The sequence below is a fragment of the Mobula birostris genome, chromosome 9, assembly GCF_030028105.1.
Source record: "Mobula birostris isolate sMobBir1 chromosome 9, sMobBir1.hap1, whole genome shotgun sequence".
Classification (NCBI taxonomy): domain Eukaryota; kingdom Metazoa; phylum Chordata; class Chondrichthyes; order Myliobatiformes; family Myliobatidae; genus Mobula; species Mobula birostris.
In genome coordinates this window covers 119,429,092-119,454,257 of record NC_092378.1, presented here as the reverse complement: position 1 = coordinate 119,454,257, position 25,166 = coordinate 119,429,092, and the positions used below count along the sequence as shown (strand labels likewise).

Sequence of the window (25,166 nt, the reverse complement as noted above, 5' to 3'; positions counted from 1 at the left end):
CTCTGGAGGAACATTGTATCATTTCTTAATGCATGCATTTCTAAATGACAATAAATGAGGACTGAGTGTCCTCATAATCTAATAATCTAATCTTTAAAGATCCCACTTGCTTTTCTCATTTTCTACCATGTGTTCTATTAAGTCAGGAATATCAGGCCTCCTTAAGAGTGGAACATCCAATGAGACCATATGTGCAGATTTAGAAATAAAAAGGGGCAATCATTTTGAAGGTATTATACTCCAGACATCTTAATAGTCAACATGTACTGGAGGAGCAAGTATGCAGGGAAGTTGTAGATAGGTATAGGAAAAATAGATTTGTAATAATAGGTGATTTTAAATTCCTCGATGTTGACAGGGTCTGCCTTAGTACTGAGGAATTAGATGAAGCAGAACTTGTTAAGTGTAACCAGGGAAGTTTTTTGAAGCAACATGTAGATTCCCTACAAGTGCATGGGCAACACGCCACCTTTCAGGAATTAAAGCTGGGCAAGTAGTTGATAAGTCAATAAACTATTTTGACCAGTGCCCATAAGTTTTGAGAAGTATAAGGGATTTAGGGGTACATTTATGAAGGAAATTGGGAGGGCAAGAAGGGTCATGAGGTATCTCTGGCAGATTCTCAAAGATCCTATTAGCATATTAAGGACAAAAGTAGAATTAGGGAGAAAGTAGACCCCCTTAAGAATTAATGTGATAATCTATGTGTGGCAACATAGGAAATTTTATTTTATTTAGAGATGCAATGCAGAACAGGCCCTTCTGGCCCAACAAGCCACACCACTGCACGACCCTAGCCTACTTACAAGGCAATTTACAATGACCAATTAACCTACTAATGGGTGTGTCTTTGGAATGTAGGAGGAAACTGTAACACCCAGAGAAAACCCATGTGTTCATGGGGAGGACGAACAAACTCCTTTCAACTGCATGGGAATTGAACTCTGAGTTCCAACAACCCGAGCTGTAATAGATTCACACTAACTGCTACGCTACTGTGACACTTGAGGCCTTAAATGAAAACAACAGGAATTCTGCAGATGCTGGAAATTCAAGCAACACACATCAAAGTTGCTGGTGAACGCAGCAGGTCAGGCAGCATCTCTAGGAAGAGGTACAGTCGACGTTTCAGGCCGAGACCCTTCGTCAGGACTAACTGAAGAAAGAGTTAGTAAGAGATTTGAGAGGGGGAGGGGGAGATCCAAAATGATGGGAGAAGACAGGAGGGGGAGGGATGGAGCCAAGAGCTGGACAGGTGATTGGCAAAAGGGATATGAGAGGATCATGGGACAGGAGGCCTAGGGAGAAAGAAAAGGGGGGGGGGGGAACCCAGAGGATGGGTAAGGGGTATAGTCAGAGGGACAGAGGGAGAAAAAGAAGAGTGAGAGAAAGAATGTGTGTATAAAAGTAAATAACGGATAGGGTACGAGGGGGAGGTGGGGCATGGGTGGAAGTTAGAGAAGTTGATGTTCATGCCATCAGGTTAGAGGCTACCCAGATGGAATATAAGGTGTTGTTCCTCCAACCTGAGTGACATGAATGAGTAACCTGATGGCTTGAACATCGACTTCTCTAACTTCCGCTAATGCCCCACCTCCCCCTCGTACCCCATCCCTTATTTACTTTTATACACACATTCTTTCTCTCACTCTTCTTTTTCTCCCTCTGTCCCTCTGACTATACCCCTTACCCATCCTCTGGGTTCCCCCCACCCCCTTGTCTTTCTTCCCGGACCTCCTGTCCCATGATGCTCTCGTATCCCCTTTTGCCTATCACCTGTCCAGCTCTTGGATCCATCCCTCCCCCTCCTGTCTTCTCCTATCATTTTGGATCTCCCCCTCCCCCTCCCGCTTTCAAATCTCTTACTAACTCTTCCTTCAGTTAGTCCTGACGAAGGGTCTCGGCCTGAAACGTCGACTGTACCACTTCCTAGAGATGCTGCCTGACCTGCTGTGTTCACCAGCAACTTTGATGTGTGTTGCTTGAATTTCCAGCATCTGCAGAATTCCCGTTGTTTGAGATACACATTCATGTTTCTCCAAAAGTGCCGACACAGATAGATATGGTGGTGAGGATGGTATGTGGTATGCTTGACCTCATAGGACAGAGCATTGGGGGGTAAGAGTTAAACTAAACTTAGAGTATTATTTGCAGTTCTGGTCACATAGAAAAAGGATATCATTATACCAGAGAAGAGGCAGATGTGATTCACAGAGATGTTGCCTGGTTTAGAAGGCTAGAATTATAAGAAGAGATTGGTTAGGTTGGGTCTGTTTTACTTGAAGTGAAAGAGGCAGAGAGGTAAGAAAATGGAGGCGCTGAAATTATGATGGGCATAGATGGGGGAGATGGCCAGCGTTTATTTTCTATATTAGGAATGTCTGAACTTGGTAGATGTAAGATTAAGGTGGGAGAGGGAGTTTTAAAAAGAATCATGCGGTGGGAAATATTTCACACAAGGTGTGGGTATCTGAAATGAGTTGCCAGAGGAGGTGGGGGAAACAGGAATGGTCACAATATTTATGAAGCATCTGTATAAGTACCAGAAAGAGTAGGGCAAGAAGAGTATGGAATTAATGCAGGTAAGTGGGATGAGTGAAGTTAGGTACGGTGGTTGGCCAAAGGGCCTGTGTCTAGACTGTATTACCCTATGACTGTAATGATAAACTTTTAGGCAACTTTTAAAAACTGTCCTAAGTCTTTTCTGTAGCTATTTTTAACTAATTTCCAGTCTGTTCAAATACGCTAGCACTTGCACATTAGCAACTGAAACATGTAATTATAAAATCTTATTAAATATTTACATAAGGCAATTTTTAAAATAATGAAATAAAAATGTTCAGCAGTTGTGTCCCATTAAATAAATATTTCCCCATTTTAATCTGAAAACTGCAACTTTTTATTTAAAAATTAATTTATAAAAAGCATGGATACATATACAAGGTTTACATAAAACATTCAGGAAATATCCGTTATTCTCGCATTTATCATTTTAGCTCACTGAAAGGAAGTTCTGTAACTTCTCACTAACTAAAACATTCATGCATTGTGGCAAGTGATATGACATACTCATTTTGGGTCAGATGAGCCTGCATTTAGATTTAAGTTGTATAACTTTCCGAATTGCTTGCAATAAGGTACTTTCTCATGTTTTGCAATACATGCACCAGTACACTTTAGGTCAATATCAACTTTTTACATGAGAAGTGCTTGATTGCAGGAAGTTCTGGCATGCATGCTAATGCATTTTTTGATGCAGTAACGTTGGCTTTGCCAGCTGATTGTGCATTTCACCAACTGGGTCAGGGACCCTATATGTATGTAAATACTGCTACAAGCAGCCACATTTTGAAGTCACTTCTATAGGAAATGAACTTTGTCTACTACTTCTATCTCCCAGTAGTCAGCTGAAGACATCCATAAGTTGTTTATTTATATTTTAAGACAGCAGATTATTTAGGGATAATTACATATGTAAATTACATAAAATGGAGCCTTCATGTTTTCAGAATAGCAATAAAAATTTCACCATACTTTAAAAGGAACCAGTCATTACCCATTTCTATTCAGTGTTGTATGTATTTTAAAATTATCATGAAGTTTCAAAAGGATGAATTACTTATTTGGTACAGGAAGGCTGAATACAGTGCTGCTGCAATTAAATATTATTCATTAATCTATTGTTGGTTTTTACAACAGTGGCGCTCTTGGAAAAGCAGTCTCATTAACCCTACTGACTTAGAAGTAGAGATATTACAAAAAATACCCATGATTGCAATAAATCTCCTTTGGTTCAATTGGGTGTTTAAATCCTACCTCTGTATCTATGTTTGAAGTGCAAGAAGCAGTTTCCCTCCGAGGTATGAGCTGATTAACCTTGATGTAGCTGTTGTGTCACAGAAGAAGCCCAATGGGAGAATGTGTCAGCAACTGACAGGTGGACCTGCTTAATTTTTTTCAACAGCCTCCCAGCAGTTCAACTGTTTTAAATTCAGCAGCGAAATGCATCAGTTTATGATTATTGCAAAATGCCAAATAAGTATTTACAGAGCAAGAAAACCTCAGAGTGGGTGTGAGTAACATCCATCCAGTGTAATGATAATGAAAACCAAGATTGCTTTGAGCCTTATCAAGAATAGCATTAACGTCTTCTGTATTAGTAAGCAAAATTTTACATGGATAAAGGGTATCAGCCAATCAGAGTTACCCTTTGAGTAAGAGATGAGTATTGAATATGGCAAAGACTATGGTACGTGGCAGTAACCTGCGGAAATGCTCCAAAACCAGCCATCCCTCCAGCCAAGCTATTTCATTATAACACCAAAAACTTGGGTGCCTTCCCAGGCATGTCATGTCCATGGAAAGCAGGATAAATACAAATTCAATTGACTAATTATTGCCCATCAGCAGTAAAATGAATTAAGGCATTATTGATGTGGCTGCTCGGTAACACGGAGTATAATATCCAGGGTCTATGCTTTCGATATCAGACTCTACCTCCCCACTCTATATCACACCTTTCTTGAAAATCCCCAGCATTTTGTACCAGTTTTTCTCAATTTATGACACTAGCATTGCTCACCTTACCAACGGTGTGAGGAATGGAAAACTTGCTGCCCAGATTGCAAGGTTTTTAAAGCTGGCAGACCAAAACTGTCCACCTGCACCCTCACCTTTAGTTGATAGGGTAGGTAAGTGCCTTTTACCTTCAGAAGTGGAGACGTGATTAGATGCAGGTTAGGTGATCCAGCAGCAGAAACGGAGAGGCTGATCGGCCTTAGGAAGGAGAGAAACTGGTGCACGAGCAAGGGCTGTCCATTGTAACGCAGAGCCAAGTTGGACGAGTCCAGTGGCTGTTCCGGCAGCAGGAATTTAAAGGGTAGTCAGCCAGCAGGAGGGGTCAGGCAGCTAGACTGGACTAGACCACCAGTGGAGATGTTGATCCGGTAGTGGGAATGTGACCAATCTAATAGTGGAGTGGGGAGGCTGGTTCAACAGCATTTTCTGTGCTATTTCCACCTATCCTTAAACAATTAATGATGCATTCCATCCAAACCTGGTGACATTTAAGATGCAGCCAGCCTCTCTAGTACGTCCCACTTAAGTTTAAGCCCTTCTGTACTGTCTCCTTCTCCAATGATACTACGGCAGCACTTATTCATTGGTTAAAATGGTTAATCAGGCATTCCTGCTCTATTAACAAGTATTTTTTTCCATTCCCAATGGGACAGTTGCTAGAATGCCCAGTGTAAATGGTTCTCCACAAGGACTGCAACTATTCTCCTCCAGCTTCTGGGAATTTTGAGCTTTGCAGTAAATGGTGGTTTTGCCAGTAACTGACATTTTCATAGATCAATAACTATAAATAATATAGTTACAGTTGCTATTTAACACTCTGTCTTGATCTTCTGAATGTCTGCGTGATCATAGTTCTTTAACATTAGACCACAATGAGTCAACAATTCAAACTGGATAATAGCAAAGTCTCCAGATGATGGAAATCAGAAAATAAGTCAAATGCAGGACTAACTTAACCTTGATGGCAACACTCACACCATGAACACAGCATCAGAGATTGATCATTTAGAAAAGAGTATGTTCACAACCATTTTTTTAAATTGACTATCTCCTGCCCAATTTATCTCCCTCAGGGCAGCAACGTCAATGTCCATGCCCATGCATCTGAAATCCTGTGAGCTTTCACAGGAGTCTTGTTTCCAGGTCTGTCATCAATGGCACTATGTTTGAGAGCCCTAACATTTCAGGTTGCATACTAAATACCATCACCTAGTAGCTGCTGGAAGATTTTTGACTTGCTGTGAAAGATTTGACACTGAGCCTGAGGCTCCAGAGGGTTCCTGTGCTGTGGAAGACGTCCTGCCTCGTCCCTGTGCGGAAGACGCCGCGCCCCAGCGGCCCCAGTGACTACAGACCGGTGGCATTGACCTCCCACATCATGAAGACCCTGGAGAGACTTGTTCTGGAGCTGCTCCGGCCTATGGTCAGGCCACACTTAGATCCCCTCCAGTTCGCCTACCAGCCCCGACTAGGAGTTGAGGATGCCATCGTCTACCTGCTGAACCGTGTCTACACCCACCTGGACAAGCCAGCGAGCACTGTGAGGGTCATGTTTTTTGACTTCTCCAGTGTGTTCAACACCATCCGCCCTGCTGTGCTGGGGGAGAAGCTGACAGCGATGCAGGTGGATGCTTTCCTGGTGTCATGGATTCTTGATTACTTGCCTGGCAGACCACAGTACGTGTGCTTGTAACACTGTGTGTCCGACAAAGTGATCAGCAGCACTGGGGCTCCACAGGGGACTGTCTTGTCTCCCTTTCTCTTCACCATTTACACCTCGGTCTTCAACTACTGCACAGAGTCTTGTCATCTTCAGAAGTTTTCTGATGACTCTGCCATAGTTGGATGCATCAACAAGGGAGATGAGGCTGAGTACAGGGCTACGGTAGGAAACTTTGTCACAGGGTGTGAGCAGAATTATCTGCAGCTTAACGTGAAAAAGACTAAGTAGCTGGTGGTAGACCTGAGGAGAGCTAAGCTACCGGCGACCCCTGTTTCCATCCAGGGGGTTAGTGTGGACATGGTGGAGGATTACAAATACCTGGGGATACGAATTGACAAAAAACTGGACTGGTCAAAGAACACTGAGGCTGTCTACAGGAAGGGTCAGAGCCATCTCTATTTCCTCAGGAGACTGAGGTCCTTTAACATCTGCCGGATGATGCTGAGGATGTTCTACGAGTCTGTGGTGGCCAGTGCTATCATGTTTGCTGTTGTGTGCTGGGACAGCAGGCTGAGGGTAGCAGACACCAACAGAATCAACAAACTCATTGGTAAAGCCAGTGATGTTGTGGGGATGGAACTGGACTCTCTCACGGTGGTGTCTGAAAAGAGGATGCTGTCTAAGTTGCATGCCATCTTGGTCAATGTCTCCCATCCACTACATAATGTACTGGGTGGGCACAGGAGTACATTCAGCCAGAGACTCATTCCACTGAGATGCAACACAGAGCGTCATAGGAGGTCATTCCTGCCTGTGGCCATCAAACTTTACAACTCCTCCCTTGGAGGGTCAGACACCCTGTGCCAGTAGGCTGGTCCTGGACTTATTTCCTGGCATAATTTACATATTAATATTTAACTATTTATGATTTTATTACTATTTAATTATTTATGGTGCAACTGTAATGAAAACCAGTTTCCCCCGGGATCAATAAGGTATGACTATGACTAAGAAGGGGCAGGTGATTTTGATTTACGTCAGCTAGCATTTCTGGGTCAAGAAAGTCGACTTCAGACTGCACTGCCTTGCCTGGAGTGTTAACTGTTGATATTAAAAATGAAAATGCTGGAAACACTCAGCAGATCAGGCAGAGAGGGAGAAAGAGATCAATAAACTTCCATCAGAGTTGGTTTACCAGGCTGCTAAGCAATGGAAAGGCAGTGGCAGTTCTTCTGCCAATGTAAGAGAGAACCTCTGCACCTCTCAGCTATTTCTTGTTCCCCAGGACATGGCTGGAATATTGCTGGTAATTTCCAGGAGGATAGATTGTTGAAATGCCTTGGCAGCTCTGAGTGTGGGCAGATATTGGAATCTCCACTATGGCACTCAATCACTGAATGAATTCTGCTTCTACAGTAGTGGATAATGAATTGTAAGATGATGTATGTTGAGTTGTCCAATAATATTGAAATTTCCATTCTTCCAATGCTGCATCAGGTGGGCTCCAGGATCGAAATAGGGCTATGTACAAGGTTAAAGCTAGATTCCTTTCACAATCTTTGAGGCAATAAACACTTTCTGCAACACTTAATAACTGGTTTAATATTGGTCTTAGCAGTGTCATTCTGTGCAGATTCACTATGGTGGAAATATTTAGTTTATTCAACATTGATTTTTCATCTTGTCATTGTATTTTAACTGACCACGAGGAAGAACCATTGAAAGTTTAGATAACCATCAGGCAGCATTCATTACTGGATATAGTACATAGATTGCATCAGAAACAGAAGAATAAAAGAATGGGACATTTTTTTTGACGACCACAGCTTATGTAAAGTACTGTGCAAAAGTCTTAGGCACATATTTTAGGCATAGCTGTGTGCCTGAAACTTTTGCATAGTACTGTAGTAACTTTATGTTTTGCACTATACTGCTGCTGCTGCAAAAAAGACAAATTTCATGACCTATGTGGATGATGATAAACCTGATTCTAATATGGGTCCCTCTGGTGGACTGAGAGTGGGAAGGGGGCAAGGAGAGAGGAATTATGGATGGGAAGAGGGGAAGGAAAAGTGGAGGATGCAGGAAGCACCAGAGGCAGATTCTATGATGATCAATAAACCAATTGTTTGGAGTCAAATGACCTTGCCTAGTGTGTCAGAGCTGGGTGCACTTGCATCAGTGCCACTCCCCTGCCCCTGGTACTCCTCTGCCACCTGTCCCACACTCCTCTGCAGCATTCCACCCTCACCATTCCCAACATCTCGCTCCCCACTCCATGTTGACAAATGGTGCAGTCTTAGTCACCCTATCTGTGCATGTATACCTTAGATTTTTGCACAGTACTATATGCAGCATGTGTTGGAATAGAATCAAAAATTAGGAGATCACCTTGGCATATGTGAGTGACTTCAGTCAACAGATTATCTGTAATTGTGTCACTCATGCAGTTTTTTAATATGATCATTAAGTTCACAAATGACACAAGCTCTGACTGCAGGAAGAGGCTTTACTCAGGTGATAAATGTCCAGTTCCCACCTGAGGAACTACCAGGAGATGCTCCTGACATCATCTACCTCGAATATTTGTTTTCCTTTTCTGTATTTTCCCCAGGGATTCTAACCACTACGTAAGATCTCCTACCATGGTGGTGCGTCAGAAAATGATGCCGTATTTATCTTGAGCATTCTTTTTTTTTACCACGTGGCAGTGGTAATGACTCACAAACACAAAAAGACCTGCAGCTGCTGACAATCCAAAGTAGCACACACAAAATGCTACAGGAATCGCTGAGCTCCTCCAGCGTTTTGTGTGCGGTAATAACTCATGCATTGACGTCCAGGATTTGAACCCTTAACTGGACTTTGAATACGGTATTCGAGTGCTCTGGAAAAGGTCACATCGGTGCATGGTTTAACAGCTGAGATCAAACCATATTGGTGATCAGAAGTTCTTGCTTGGATCTCGTATGGAATAAGTGTGATCATCAGTTCAGCCTCCAATGTTGGAGTAGCTTGTTGGTGTTGTTGCAGAGGAAATGGTTACCAACAGATAATTTTCCTCAGTTTCCTCATTTTCTTGAAATCCACTTTGCTAAATGAGGGAACTCAGCTCTGGGATTTGATTTGGTCCCCCACCAAATGGAGCTTACTAAAGGCTATTTTTAATGCTTGTGATGCATTATGCATTGTGCATTGTGCAAATTAGAAAGTCACTCTTCTTCTTGGGCAGTTCCATGGGATAAAGTTCCCAGAGCCTCAAACAGAACAGCTACAGATCTCCAGAGCGTCAATGCTTTGTGAATTAAAGTGTTTGTACACCTTATTCTCTACATGTGCACCTGTACTTAAAATTTATTTAATATCTGCTGTTCTGTGTAAACCATCAAAAGGCATTGGTGCCTCTTCTTAAACTACAGTCACCCATTTTTGTGTTCAAGGCCATTTCAGAGGGTAGGGAAGAGTTAACATACAAGTGTGGGACTGGAGACTCGTGTAACCTAAACCAGATAAAGGGCAGCAGTAAACCAGTTGGACATGGCAATTCAACAACATGAACATTTTTAAATTTTCTTTATTCATCTTACCATTTGTTTTATGCAATTAATAAATAATTTTTCTCACCACAATGAAAACAAATCCCAAGCACATCCATGGATCATTATTAAACATTGATGTATTTGAATAAAAAAACAAAGGCACATCAAACAAATCAAAGGACCATGTAATGAGAATTTTTACACATGCAAACTAAAATGCTGATTACTTCCTTTCTCATAAAGCAGGCAGATAGGCAGCAACTATTCTCTTTCATACCATCTGTTGAAAGTTGGCATGTGATAATTGTTGTAGGTCAAAGAGAAAGCAAACAGGTGGCACTGAAAGGAATAGCTAGGAGTTACTGCCACAAGAGAATAACAAGTGAAGGATGCATGAAAGTCATAGAGAGAGAAAAATAAATTACATAAACAAAGCTTGAGGATCTGAACATCCTCCGGAAAAACAACATGTATCCCACCGAACATTCAATTTAGACTGATGTCCTTCAAACTCATTCTGGGTCCACTGGACCTAGTGTTTTATTATTATTAAATATAAATTTATTGTGAGTTTCCAGACTTGTTAGATTAATTTGCATGCTTTATTTTGCTCTAAGTTTCATCCCGATCTTGCTACTAGGGAAGCGTCACTGTTTTGGGAGAAGCCAGTCTCTCATGTCCAGTCTTCTCCAGGGATTTTCATGGTGTTAAACAAAATCCTAAATTGGTCAGAGTATTCTTCAGGACCCAGAGTGATGTGATAGGCTAATGTGAGAGGGAGCAATTGCAAAGGGGATCTGAGAGGGTAATTTTGCACACAAAATGTAGTTGGTGGTTGGAATGAGCTGCCAGAAGAAGTTGTGGAGGTAGGTACAGTAACAACATTTAAGAGGTATCTGGTCAAGTGCTTGAATGAATAAGCATAGAGGAATATGGGATTTATGCAAGGAAGTGGGAGTAGTAAAATTACTTATTGTGTGGGTTGAAGGACCTGTTTCTATGTCGTACAATTTACACAAAATGCTAAAAAGTAAAATGTAGAGTAAATGCCTTAGCATAAATCAAATAGAATTTCTTTGTCTTCTAGAATGCCTTTATGTCCTGAAATAAAGTCAAACAACTGCTAGGAAGTTACTTGTAGTCTCTCATCCCCTGCATCCATTTTATAATCAAGTAAGAGCCAGCTGGAGTTAGTGTTTCCAGCAAGCATTAATTCAGAATTCTTCTACGGTCTGTTTCTGACCTGGCTGCATGATAAAATCAATTATCATAAATGATTATCAAGCTAATTTACTTTCCAAATAGCAGATTGGTATCAACTGTGGGGGAGGAGGAATGCTTGTTAAATGAGCCAGCCTGCCATTCCATTGAGCTTCTGCTTTTCATGGGAGTGAAAGCAGAATATGCCAATTTGAATGAGGTGGTACTCATTTTGATGAGCTGTATAAAGCCAGGAAATGCTTCAGTTTAAGCAACCTTGTGCTTTTCTCAAAGAGAAACTGATTGTATCATAAACATACATAGTCCATTCAACTCACTTTTTGCAGTAATAATAGCAATGGAAATAAAAGAATAGAAAATAGAATTGATTTTACTATCTTGTACAATATTGGTTTGATGGTGAAGAAAATAATTAAATCTTTGTCACAGGTAAACCTTTATATCAGCCTTTTTAATATAACCTCTGGTTTAAGTTCAAGCAATTAAACTGTACAACACTAGGATATTACAATTGGCCCTTAACATGTTTATGCTCCTTAAAGTAAACATCAATTTTATTTTAGCATACTTTAAAGCTAGGTTAGTATTACTCATAATAGAAGTTAAACAGAACTGTTGAAGCATTAATAGTGTCCATTTCCTTGGGAGTAACCTGTCATCTGATGAGAAATTGTATGTCTTTCTTTAGCCTTTAGTTAACAAATTTTTCAAAACTACAGTACTGTGCAAGAGTCTTTAGACACGTGTAAAATGACTGAAACTGAATGTTTCTGACTATCAAAAAAATACTATAAAGAGCAGTAAACAGTTCAAAAAAAAACTAAATCGAATATTTGCCTTTCAAACTGCATTTTAGGTATATTTTTATGCAGTTTTGTAAGAAAATTGGCTGGTAGGTTGTTCTAAGCATCCTGGAGAACTTGTCACAGTTCTGCAGACTTTGGCTGTCTCACCTGCTTCTGTCTCTTCAGGTAATCCCAGACAGCCTTGATGATGTTGAGATCGGACTCCGTAGCGGCCATACCATCTAAAACCATTTAGAAAATCTAGCGTGCCTAAGACTTTTGCACTGTGCTATAGAAACTGGAGAAGTTACTTAATTTTGTAATCAATATGGATGGAGAAATGAATTTGCATTGTTCAGTGGTTTGCGATTAGTAGCATTAGAGTATGATAAGATGATGATCAAGGTTATTGATTTTACAGAAGGACTGGTAAATCCTGAGCTACTAGACCTACAAAATAGTGAAATCCTCTAATCCAATGGAACAAAACTAAGTTTGATTTATTCCTGCATCATAAACTAGTGAATCTAAGTATGAATGAGAATTTTGAAATGAAATTTCCCATATCCCAATAAAAGAAATTAAAGTAAGTACGTAGAAAATGAAATTGTCACACGGGCCCCAGATTTGCATCCTCTAGGTCACAATGTAGATTTAGCACAAGTGTTTCATAATGTAGACTTTGAATGCACCTTCAATTCTCATATCATGCACAGTTGATCAAATGGAATAGGTTGTTTTTTTCTCAGCATATAATTTGTGTTATTGCACAATAAAGAATGCTGCTTTAATCTAAAAATTGTATTGCTTGAAACGTATTGAGTAAAAATGGAAATCAAAGTGAACTCTCGGCAGGAAGAGGCAAAAGAAGCAGCTGAGTTTAGTGAAATGTCCAGCATGTGATACATGAATATCTTGATAATATTAACTTCCTTGTATTTCTTCTAGCACGCACCTTCATTTCAGTCACACCTGAAGACCGCAGTGTCATCAAAGGAACAACAGCTGAATTGATGTGTGGAGCAACCCATGACTCCAGAGTCACAATTCGGTGAGCTTCTCCAGTTCAATTAAGATAACCATTTCATTAGGGTGTAACTGCTGAAATAGCCCTCAATAATAAGATCAATCATACTCCCCTTCTATAGCCGTAGACCATGTTACTTTCACAGAATTTTGACGTTAACAGAAAGGAACACATCCAGTTTAAAGGCTTAAGAATCACATTCTATTTTTCAACCTGAATTATGTGCTTCTTAAAACTTCTGAATGCCTTCCTTTGGCTGAATACCACTTACTTTTTATTATTCTTCTATGAAGTACCACAAAATATTTTTTCAATGTTAGCAGTGCTACTTAAATACAAATTGCTGCTCAATTCCAATTTCTTCAATTGGTCTATTGCCAGTGAATGCCAATAGAATTGTCTGGAACTGATGTCTGACCAAATGTGGAACCCAGATGTCTTTGACTTATGCTCATGCAATGTTATTACTTTCAGTACTGTCAGAAGCAGTGACAAATTTCCCATCAATTTCTCTCTATTCATTGTCATTGCAAAATAAGAGGAAACATCCTTACCCTCTAAACCTTGTTGCTGGCAGCTCATCCAGTCTGTATCTTGTATGTAATATCTGAATATTTATAGCTCCTGTTGTCGTCATCATATTCAGATACTATAAACTACAATTTAAGCCTTTTTGTAATGTTGTATGTAGAAACTTGCTTGTGCATTAAGTTCCACAATGCTCTGCAGCTATTGGAACATTATTTTGTACTCACAACATTGTATATTCTCTGCTAAAATATCAAAGTCATGCAGAATGGAAAAGGTCCTTTGGCTCACCTATTCTGCATTGACTATCAACCATCTATTTACAGCAATCTTGCACTAATCTCACATATTCTCCCCTTAATTATATCAAGTCACCACAGAATTTACCACTGACCCACATACCAGGGAGGAATTTACAGTGGCCAATTAGTCTAACAATCCACAAGCATTTGGGATGTGGAGGGAAACTAGAACACCCCGAGTAAACTCATGTGGTCATGGGAGATATGTAAACTCCACACAAACAGGGACAGTAGTCAGCATCGAATCCTGGTTGTTGGCACTCTGGAGCAGTGGCCCTACTAATTGCGCCGCTGGGGTTTTGCCCTCCTTTGTGTTTGAGGTAAAAATCCCAATATTTACTGAGGCAGAGAAGAGCGAAGCAGCAGAAAGTTCTAACCAGAAGAGCACCCTGAAATTATAATTCCACAGCATGCATGGGTCATCGTACGAGTACCCAGCCAGAATTGTGTCTGATTGACAAACCGATCTCTGTCTGGTGTGGACAACACTATACAAGAGAATGCAGACCCAGAGAAATCAGGATAGAGGTCATGACTAAGTTTCTAAATACATTGGGGTTGGGAATGTTGATGGCAATAGTGAACAATCAGATGGTGGAATCAGGAAAAGAAATCAAAGGATGGTCAGTGATGAGAAATAGGAGGCTCAGCAATGGGATATGGGAGGAGTGCACAATAAGAAATAAGAGGAGGGAATTTAGTAACATGGTAGCGTAGCAGTTTGCACGTCACTATTACAGCTCGGGGCACTGGAATTCAGAATTCAATTCTGATGCCATCGTAAAACGCTTGTATATCCTTCTTGTGAATGGTTTGTGCCAAGTTCTTCGGTTTCCTCCCACATTCCAGAGACATACTGGTTCGTAGTGTGGTCATTGTAAGTTGTCCTGTGATTAATTTAGGGTTAAGTAGCTGGGTTGCTAGGCAGTACGGCTCATTGGGTCTAAAGGGCCTGTTCTGTGCTGTATCTCTAAATTAATAAATAAATGTCAATGATAAGTAGGAGACTTGTGTATGGGAAATAGGAGAGGTAGTCAGTGGGTAATGGGAGGAATCAAATCAAGGAGACATTCATGGCTATGGGGTTGACAGATAATCAAGGAAGAGATGGAGATGACATCAGAGTAACTGATGATGTAGGTGTGATCTGAGTTAAAGTGGTTCAGATATTCCAGGACGGTTGGGGAGGAGACATACATTAAAGAAATTAAGAGTTGTTTGAGGGCACAGAAGAAATCTCTTCTGCGGCTCCTGTCCTTCAAAAAAGATTTTACCTGTTGCATGATATAGTCCTTGCCTCCCTCCAGCTGATGGACTTCCTGAGGCCGAGATAGATGAACAGCAGTAAGGCAAAACATTCTGAGAGGCATGGTTTCCTTTGAAGATTTGATAGAAGTGCTACCCATGGGTAGCAGCAGTTTAGTCATCCATATATCCCAGCGCAAATGGAGATGGGAATGAGCAAGTCGACATAGGCCATATTCAGGTTTAATTTAAGCTTTTATATTTAAATTGTACTTCTTGCCCAACCAAAGCCCATTTGCGTTCAGAGTTTAGATTCCTCCAGCCTTTCACTTAGATACATTATTGATGCTACATCTTATTCACCTTTTTTCTAGATTTGTTTGGAGAAAGAATGGTAAAATTATTGATGCAAGTACTGCACCCAGAATTACTTTAGGGCAAAATGGCTCACTTCATATTAGCCAGACTTGGTCGGGTGATATTGGCGACTACACCTGTGAAGTTTTGTCCGTAGGAGGGAATGACTTCAGAAGTGCTCGCCTGGAAGTCATGTGAGTAAAAACATTTCATTTTACGCCTCAAGCTGGAATTTGGTTTCGTAACAGACTTGTATTGAATTTCTGCTGCAATTCGTAGTGCAATTTTCCATTATATGGTGAGTAACAATCAGATTTAGCACTGAAATGTATTCTGCCACATACCATTTTAATACCGATTCTTGCTGTGCAGCTGCTTATTATAGTATATGAGCTTAAATCATTCAAACTACAATTTTTGTGGGTTTCTTTAACAACAATGTTAACTCATCTGAAATAGTAGGTTAAGCTCTCTTGTTAAATTAGCAGATGGGGAAACATCAGAAGTCTACACACAATTCTATCATGACAGTTTCTAGGCTTGTATTGCAGTTGGGAAATCGTATAAGCGTACTGTGAATAAATCAGCAGCATTTATCGAGCATTAAATTATGACAGGCAGTCAAGTCTGGAACATTACCTGCATTGTGGTTCACTAGGATTTAGTTTCATTTGATAGTCAGATATAATGGTTGGCATAGATATGTCTATGCATAAATCAAATTTATTCGTGGTGTGCAGTGTCACTCATCAGATCAAATAGAGTTTACAGGTGAAGAAGAGTTAGAGAATGGAAGATGATATGACCAAGGCTCAGAAACATTATTCAGTTATCAATTTAAAATCATTCATTCTGTCTGTATTGTTAAACTTCAATAAAATTCTGTGTCCACAGTTACAAAGGAAAACATTTACTGTATGTAAACACATTGTAATCATCCCCTTATTCTTGATTGTGCTGGAAGAGCAGCGATTTAGTTTTACATTTCTCAATGGCCAATTCTGAACTGAAGAGAACCACCTCTGGTGTTGGTTGTTCACCTACTGCTCGCCTGTATAGCATCTAAAAATCCGAGAAACAGCAATTGAAATCCATCTGTATCACTGGCATTGGGTTCACTTGACTGCCCAACCAATACTGGAAACTCTTGGAAGTAATTTCCAGATGTACGTATAAATGGGTGAACACGCTTCATAAATTCCTGCCTGATTTTGAACAGCTAAACTGCAGTCGTTAAAGAGACTTCCAAAAAAAAAAGCCATGAAATATTTTGTGCTTCTTTTTACTGGATCATGGAAGAGCTCGGCTCTGAAAACAAGACTCTGATTTGGTGGCAGCGCATCTGAGGCTGTCTTGTGGGCTCTGGTTCGGTGTATCTGAGGCTGTCTCGTGGGTTCAGGTTCAGTGTATCTGAGGCTGTCTTGTGGGTTCAGGTTCGGTGTATCTGAGGCTGTCCTGGTGGGCTCAGGTTCGGTGTCATCACCACAGGTGAACGGCTGAGCCATTCTGCCAGCTTCTCTGGGGCTCCAGGTGGAAAGCAAAAATTTTCTGCTCCTCTGATTCACAACCCACCCTGAGCTGTGTAATTTAACTGCTTAACTATAAATGACAAAGCAAAAACCTAATGATTATTTGACAATACAAATAGAATATATGATTGAATTATCATAATGTGCCCTTAGGCATTGAAATCTGATTGTACTTGATCAGAATTCTAGACGGTCTTTATACTGTATGGTTAATCAAATTGTCTGTAGATTGTAATCTCCTGACTTTGTTTTTTTTTCAGTGAACTCCCACATCCACCCAGGAACCTGCAGGCAGCATTGAATGCTTCAAAAAGCCGGACAGTGGATTTATCATGGACTCGATCTTTCAATGGAAATAGCCCTATTCTGCACTACATTGTGGAGTTATCTGAAAACAGTGAGTGCTGCTGGAAGAGCTTTAATTAGCATGTTTTTGAACTAAATGAGCCATGTTTTATGAAGTATCACTGACATGGTACTTTTCCAAAGAGCATGTTATAATTAAAAGATATCAGTTAGTCGTGGCAGGCACTAAGGTAGACAGAAGCCATATTTAATGTAAGCTAAGTAACTCTAATGAATTTGTGTTCTATTCTTCTATGGCCTATGCAATTAGGAGGGGGCACTGAAAATGAAAAGTATTCTGTAAGGGAGGGTCCTGTCTCTTAACTAAATGGCTGCAGTATTTCATAGCGAGACCATAGTTTGTTTGCCTTTTAATTGAAATTATTTTAAATGTATTTTCTTATTTCACCATTGATAAATTAATATTTAATCTTTGTTCCGTTCTAGAGATAAGCCTTATGATTATAATGGTGCTTTGAAATTGCCCTGCTATCTCAGTTAATGTTCGGGATGTGTTAGTAGATGTGAGCGTGTTGGTGGAATCAATGAAACAAGATAATCTTGCTCTTATATATAGAGAATCAAGATTGTTTAATGTCATTTCCAGTACACAAGTGTAAAGGAGAATGAAATAATTGTTATTCTGGATCCGATGCAGCACAAAAAACACAGTAAGAAAAAGAACACAACAGTAGTTTATATACATAGATTGATTGCATGTCCATAAAGTGACACTAAGCACAGGAAGGCCTGAACAGAAGGTGATCAACAGGAAATGATAAACTAGTGGAAATGATAATAAAATATTGAAGGGTGTAGAGGTGGGCTAGTGGGAGGAGGTGTTGCTCAGCCCTACTGCTTTGGGAAAGGAACTGTTTTTGAGTCTAGTGATCCCGATCTGGATGCTATGTAGTCTCCATCCTGGTGGGAGTGGGACAAACAGTCCATGAGCAGGGTGGGTGGGACCCTTCATGATCTAATTGCTGAAAGATATGCTGTGACAGTGCTGTCCGGCTGGAGACAAAATGCTATCGACACATTTACAATTCCAGGATCAGGAACCTAAGTGTCAGGGAGCTTGCATGGATCTTGGAATGAATGGGGGGATGGGTGAGGGGTGGTGGGGGAATTCCATCATATCTTACAGTCCCTAAGTGGAGCATGTGCTGCCAGTTCTGAGCAGAGGCCCGCACTCAACCAGAGTGCAGCCATGAGGACCACATTTCAGCGTTCAGTATCCATACTGCCAGATTCGGATTGCAGCCATGAGACCCACATTTCAGCATGCAGTAACCATACTGCCAGATTCGGATTGCAGCCATGATTCAGCGTTCAGCAACCATACTGCCGGATTCGGATTGCAGCCATGATTCAGCATTCAGTATCCATACTGCCGGATTCGGATTGCAGCCATGATTCAGCGTTCAGTATCCATACTGCCGGATTCGGATTGCAGCCATGATTCAGCGTTCAGTATCCATACTGCCGGATTCGGATTGCAGCCATGATTCAGCGTTCAGTATCCATAGTGCCAGATTCGGATTGCAGCCATGATTCAGCGTTCAGCAACCATACTGCCAGATTCGGATTGCAGCCATGATTCAGCGTTCAGTATCCATACTGCCGGATTCAGATTGCAGCCATGAGGCCTACATTTCAGCGTGCAGTATCCATACTGCCAGATTTGGGTTCAAGTTTATTACACCTACATTGAAACACAGAGTGAAATGTGTCATTTGTGTTAGCAACAAAGGCAACATAAGGATGTGCTGGAGGCAGCCTGCGGGTGCCGTCACATATTCTGCTGCCAATGTAGCGTGCCCACAACTCAATACAGAACAACAGAACAGAACAAAACACAACATGCTAAGCAACACGTGAAGTAAGCCCTGTTCCACACGCCCTCACACCTATCTGCTATCCGTGCACATAGACAGGCCGTTTTCAGCCTCCTGCCTCTATGGACTCATAAATCTGCAGACATTGGGCCCGACTTCCCTAGTGGACTCACAGAGATTCACAGACTTTGTGGCTCCCATCGGGCTTTGACTCGATCTGCCAGGCTTCAATCTGGACTGCCCATTCATCGCTGCCATTTGCCCTCTAAGGCAGCCTCTGCCAAGTGCTGTGTACTAGTTTATTGCTGGAGGAGCAACAACAGAGAGCAGGGCTTTACACCTGGTTCCTGCCATTGCAGCGTGCAGCAGTACTTCACATTGGCTTCCTTGCACAGTATTTTACAAGCCCTTCAGCCCACAATGTTATGCCAACCTATCTTCATTAAAGTAAGGAAAGTGTTTAGCTGGAGAAGTAAAAGCATTATAATGAATCATCACTGCTGAGTCATGCTAAACTGCGTTCAGTTTTGTGAGAAAATAAACTGTTGTTTTTACTTGTTGATTGTGTAAAATTTATGAAGCTATTTTGTTCCAGTACTTCAGTTTTAAAATGATATGAAGTGATATAAAGCCAGTAGTCTGGCTGCTTTATTGTTTGGTAATCTTGCTCACTGTGAGAGTGGGAGCTTAACTCTCAGAACTATTTTAAAATTCAAATCATTAAAAGAAATGTTTGCAGCATGACATTTACCTACCTATCCCTTTGGTGAGATGACATATTGGATATAGAAAGGGTGCTGGCTTCAAGGTTTGTTGTGGCTGATGCTTGGCGGAAGGTGAACATGTAAGTACAAATGACCGCAGGACAAATGGTCCTTGGGAAATTTTTTAAAATTAGATGTGTAAATTAATTAATTAACACTGTACTATACTTCATAACTCAACAAGGAAATAAATCATAATTATTTTCAACTCTCTCTTTAACCCTTTTGAAGTTGCAAAGTACATAATACAACCTTTGCTGCAGCCTGTCTTCACAGTACTTGTACCATTGTGACGGGAAGGTTATAATATATTATTTGCTGAAGATGTGTAAATTTGATTCCGAGCAGACCAGAGTAGTAGGTTAGATTCTATTATAAAAGAGTAAAAGATCAAAGTGCCAGCTTTCAATGAATCTGTTCTTCCCCTTTTAGAGCTGATTACATGCCAGCTTCCCATGCTCCCCCTGCCTCTGAAAGCAATTAATTATTTCATTTGAAGACTATCCCATAGGTGCCCAATTCTGTAGCTACTATTAATCAGATGAGTCCAGACAGCAATAGCTAGCCGACTGTTCAGCCAAACCTGATCCTGTTTACAACAGGTATCCATGAACATTTCTAGCAAGTGTTTTATATCACAAGTAAAGGAGGGATCCGTGGTTAATTTCTTGTCCCGAACCTTGAGAGCCAAGATTGATTGCTGTACTGTTGTTGCTGACCCACTGAGACCAACTAACAGAGACCAAGCTCGGTACTTTCATAGTCTATTACTCAGATACTCACTTGAGAAGCTGACTGAATTATCAGGTGAGTTCTATTCCTTTTACTACAGTGGGCAGCACTTTCATTGTCATGGTAATAACCAGAACGTATTGATTTTCTTTGGATACATATAATCAGAACAAACACCTTGGGTTTTTGAACATACTGGTATTAAGATTTTAGAGTTATATAAAAGAAACACAATGTTTTAGACATATTCAATGTTTAAATCGACATACACAAGTTGCACTCAAGTAATATTTGATACATTGTGGTAAACTATCTTCTACTGCAAAAACTGGAGGGCCAATATATTGTTTACACTTTTAATTACTACTACCACTCTGGTAGAGTATAGTACTATCTTACATTAATGTTTCTCTTTTAATTATATTAGTATACCTGAACAAAGGATATAATTACAGGTTCTAACAGAGTTCAATTCCTGAAAACTGTTTGTAACCTGAACTGCTTAAGTCAGAAATGAACAGAAGCAGTGTGGACACGAGGAAATCTGCAGATGCTGGAATTTCTAGCAACACACATAAAAGTTGCTGGTGAACGCAGCAGGCCAGGCAGCATCTCTAGGAAGAGGTACAGTTGATGTTTCGGGTCCTGACGAAGGGTCTCGGCCCGAAACATTGACTGTACCTCTTCCTAGAGATGCTGCCTGGCCTGCTGCGTTCAGAAGTAGTGTGGGAGGGGTTCACAGAATCACCTGTGATAGGACAGTGAGCAGATGTGGGATATGTGGCCACCAACAAGTCTCAGCATTCCCAGCTCTGCTCACCTCGACCTAACCCCCAGAGGGGTTGTAAGGGGAGTTTGTTGGGGAGAGATAGCACATGGGGTTGCCCCATTCCCACCTGGCAGATGATGCTAGAAGCTCTGCAGCAGCTGGCAAATCCATCCCCATCTTCCCCACTGGTCTCTCAAGCACTCATTTGTCCATAATTGGGTTTTCATAACCCTTGGAGGACCTGTATCTATAAATTCAACTTTTCTGCTGGACTTCAGGTAGTTCTATTTTTCTTAAAAACTATTTAAATTTCCCGGTTGTTTATTGGAATCCTGAAAAGTTTCCACTGCGTGTGTATACTTTATGTATCAGTTGGTCAACCACTCGCAGTGCAGATTTTCCATGATCTGGATGGAGCTGGTGCATCTAGTTTGTTTTTCAATCAGTAGTTAAGCAAAAAGAATCACCATGGATTTGTATAGGAGACATTATGCCTGACAAACTCAATTGAATCCAATAAAGTCGTTCCAAATATTTAATTTGAGTCCTTCATAAGGGACTGTGGGATAACCAAGGTTGAAGCTCGTGGAATTCAAGGCAAAATATTAATCTGCTTAGAAACTCTGCTACTCGCCAGAAGGCAGAATGTAGAAATAATTGGCACTTAGTCAAATTAGCAGAATGTTGGTATTCTACAACCATCTGTGATGAGGCTGAAACTAACTGTTCTCTGTATAAATGACATAGATGATTGGACTAAAAAAACCAGGTATTCAAATCATGAAGATCTCTTAATAGAGAAGGTGAGTAGAAAAAGTTGTGAGAAATAGATTTAATTTAGGTAAATGTGATCTTATCCACGTAGGACATTAACTTAAATCTGATTAACTCTGAGTGAGCTGACTCCAGTTACCATCTCTGGGTTCAGATCTGCTCAGTGATGTCCACTTTAAGTTGCACGGAACAGGCCTCACAGATACTCTGAGAGCTCACTTCAGCAGGAGTGACTAGAAGACCATGCAGTCTGCCCCGCTGCAATTAAACTCGTGGAAGTGCCGTGTGTTCTGCATGTCTGGATTCCTGTGTGATTACCTAGAGTCCTTTGTGCATTACACATTAATTGAAAGTTGCAGACTTTTTAGCCAACATTGTAGGCCTCTTACTTTCAATTGTAGATTATCTTTTCAGTGAAAGTGGCTAATGCATTCTTCTAAAGTGTGCCACTGCACAGTATAACTATTAATCAAAACTACTTATTAAGCAATGAAAAGCTGAAAGCAGTAAAGGTTCTGAGAGTCCTTGGTCCAGTACAGTGTTCTCCTGATAGCAGTCCCAAGTCCTGGTGTTCAGCATCACCTCCCTGTGGGTGACCAGGCTCTCTCTCGCTGCTCAAGGAGGCTGTTCAATCAGTTTCTCTCTCTCTCGCTGGTGCCAGAGTCTTGGTTCTTTGGCAAGGTTTAATTGACACGCTTTGTGGACTGGACTCTATAGTTCATGTTATAATGTGGTCCTGGTTGCTCCATTTTTGTTGGTATACTATGTGGTTTTGATCGGGGCGGGCTGGCTCTGTGGCCTGAACTTAACAAATGACTCCGAGCTAGATTGAACTGAATATTCCTGGTTTGGTGAGTTGAGGTATGGTGTCCTATATTATGTGATGTTTGCTGGTTTTTTTTTCCAATGTTCAGCAATGCCCCTCCTCCCCTTCTTACCCCATCCCTTATTTATTTATTATTTTTTATTTTTTTCTCCCTCTGTCCCTCTCAGTATAACTCCTTGCCTGCTCTCCATCTTCCTCTGGGCTCCCCTCCCCCTCTCTTTCTCCCTAGGCCTCCCATCCCATGATCCTCTCCCTTCTCCAGCCTTGTATCCATTTTGCCCATCAACTTACTAGCTCTTAGCTCCATCCCTCCCCCTCCTGTCTTCTCCTATCATTTCGGATCTCCCCCTCTCCCTCCCACTTTCAAATCTCTTACTGTCTCTTTTTTCAGTTGGTCCCAACAAAGGGTCTCGGCCCGAAATGTCGACTGTTCCTCTTCCTATAGATGCTGCCTGGCCTGCTGCGTTCCACCAGCATTTGTTGTGTGTTGCCTGGAGTATATGCCTGGTGGTTGCATCTTGTGTAGCTTGACAGAAAGAGTATTTAACTGGGAAAGCCAGGCAGCATATTACTTAAAGTCAGAAGAGAAAAAAGCTTAAATATAAATTAAATCTCTTAAATTAGTTTGTTTTCTTTGCTAATTTGAAAACTTAACATACATTTAGATTGTTTCATAAATAATATCTCAATGCCTGGCTTAATTTGCAGTTAAAGCCACACAGAGTTGACAGACTATTAGTTTTTTTTCTCAATAAAAAAAATCCTGAGGAAATCTGGCCTTGGAAACAACTGCTGATAACTAATCTCATATAAACATAAGAAATGGGTAACAGCAGTTGAATTTAATCAAGCTTTTTAGGTAGTGAAATTTCCCAAGCTACTTCACAAAGGCTTAATTAAGCAAAAATTGACACAAATAACAAAGGATTTAAACATTCATAATTTTGACTGGGATAAAGAAATGTCAAATTTTATGTCTCTGAGGCAATTTTCCAAATGTTAATTGCTTGTGTAAAGCCTATTTAAATCAGAATTGGGTTTATTATTACTGGCATATGTCATGAAATTTGTTGTTTTGCATCTGTAGTACAGTGCAAGACAGAAAAATAACTAAGTTACGAAATAAATAATGCAAAAGATGAATAGCAAGGTAGTGTTTATGGGTTCATGGACCATTAATATGTTGAGTGTGTGGCTTCAGACTTCTGTACCTCCTCCCTGATGGTAGTAAAGGACATGTACTGTATGATGAGGCTCTTTAATGATGGGTGTCACCTTCTCGAGGCACCGGTCTTTGAAAATGCCCTCGATGGCGCACAGGGTTGTGCCTGGGATGGAACTAGCTGACTTTACAGCTCTCTGCAGCCTTTTGCAATGCTGTGCTTTGAAGGCTTCATACTAAGCTGTAATGCAATCAGTCAGAATTCTCTCCACCATACATCTCTAGAAATTTCAGGGGCCTTTCGTGACATACTGAATCTCCTCAAATTTCTAATGAAGTAGGAGTCTTGAATGTCACAGATCTAGCATTCAGCTGTGGAATATTTAAAGTTCAGAGTAAATTTATTATTAAAGCACATACATGTCACCATATACAGCCTTGAGATTCATTTTCTTATGGGCATACTCAATAAATCTATAATAGACTAATAACCATAATAGAATTAATGAAAGACCATTTGCCTTTTGTCCAGGCAGTGTGTAAAAGACAACAATAATGCCAAGGAATTTAAAGTTACTGACCTTTTCCACCTCCAGTGCCCTAATGAGGACCTCCAGTTTCTTCTTCCTGTAGTTAATAATCAGCTCTTGGTTTGGCTGATGTTGAGTGAGAGGTTGTTATTGTAGCAACATTCAACTATTTTTTCATTTTCCCTCCTATATGCAGATTTGTCACCACCTATGATTTGGCTTAAGTCAGCAAACTTAAATGTGGTATTGGAGCACCTGGGCTGATGGTGATTGTGGAGACGATGTTGTTGACAATCCGTACTGACTGGGGAATACCTGTATAAAATGGTTAGCTTCGGATGAAAAAGATGCATTAGAATGAAGAACGTCATTGAAATGGGTAAACATTAGAGTGGAGAATATCTGAAAGACAAAGTTAGGGTGGAGTGTAGGCAGAGTGAAATGAGGAAAAGGATTTGGATGATAGACTATGAAGTAGGAAAATTTCACCCCCTTTGCCCCCTTTTCACCCCCTGGCTGAAAAGAGGGTAAAGTGAAAAGACATGAAATTCAACTTGGTGTCATAGAGAAGTGCTGCTATGAAGGGGAGAAATATTAATCCAGTTCTTCTGGGGTGGCAGGTTTAGCTATTATCAGAAGCTAGCCCTTCTTC

The 25,166-nt window shown here is 40.7% G+C and overlaps 1 protein-coding gene and 1 long non-coding RNA gene across 3 annotated transcripts in view; one reads left to right on the top strand and one right to left on the bottom strand.

Moving 5' to 3' along the window:
* Positions 1-25,166, top strand: part of sdk1a (sidekick cell adhesion molecule 1a) — a 744,722-nt gene that overhangs the window by 496,706 nt on the left and 222,850 nt on the right. For both annotated transcript variants that reach the window (XM_072268711.1, XM_072268712.1), the window contains 3 exons: positions 12,735-12,837; positions 15,263-15,439; positions 17,035-17,171. In XM_072268711.1, the coding sequence (XP_072124812.1) occupies positions 12,735-12,837; positions 15,263-15,439; positions 17,035-17,171 (417 nt within the window). The remainder of the gene's footprint in view (positions 1-12,734; positions 12,838-15,262; positions 15,440-17,034; positions 17,172-25,166) is intronic.
* LOC140203024 (uncharacterized) overlaps positions 18,754-25,166 on the bottom strand; it is a 46,130-nt gene continuing 39,717 nt past the window's right edge. Inside the window, exon 3 of the long non-coding RNA XR_011887266.1 lies at positions 18,754-18,824. This is a non-coding gene — a long non-coding RNA (uncharacterized lncRNA). The remainder of the gene's footprint in view (positions 18,825-25,166) is intronic.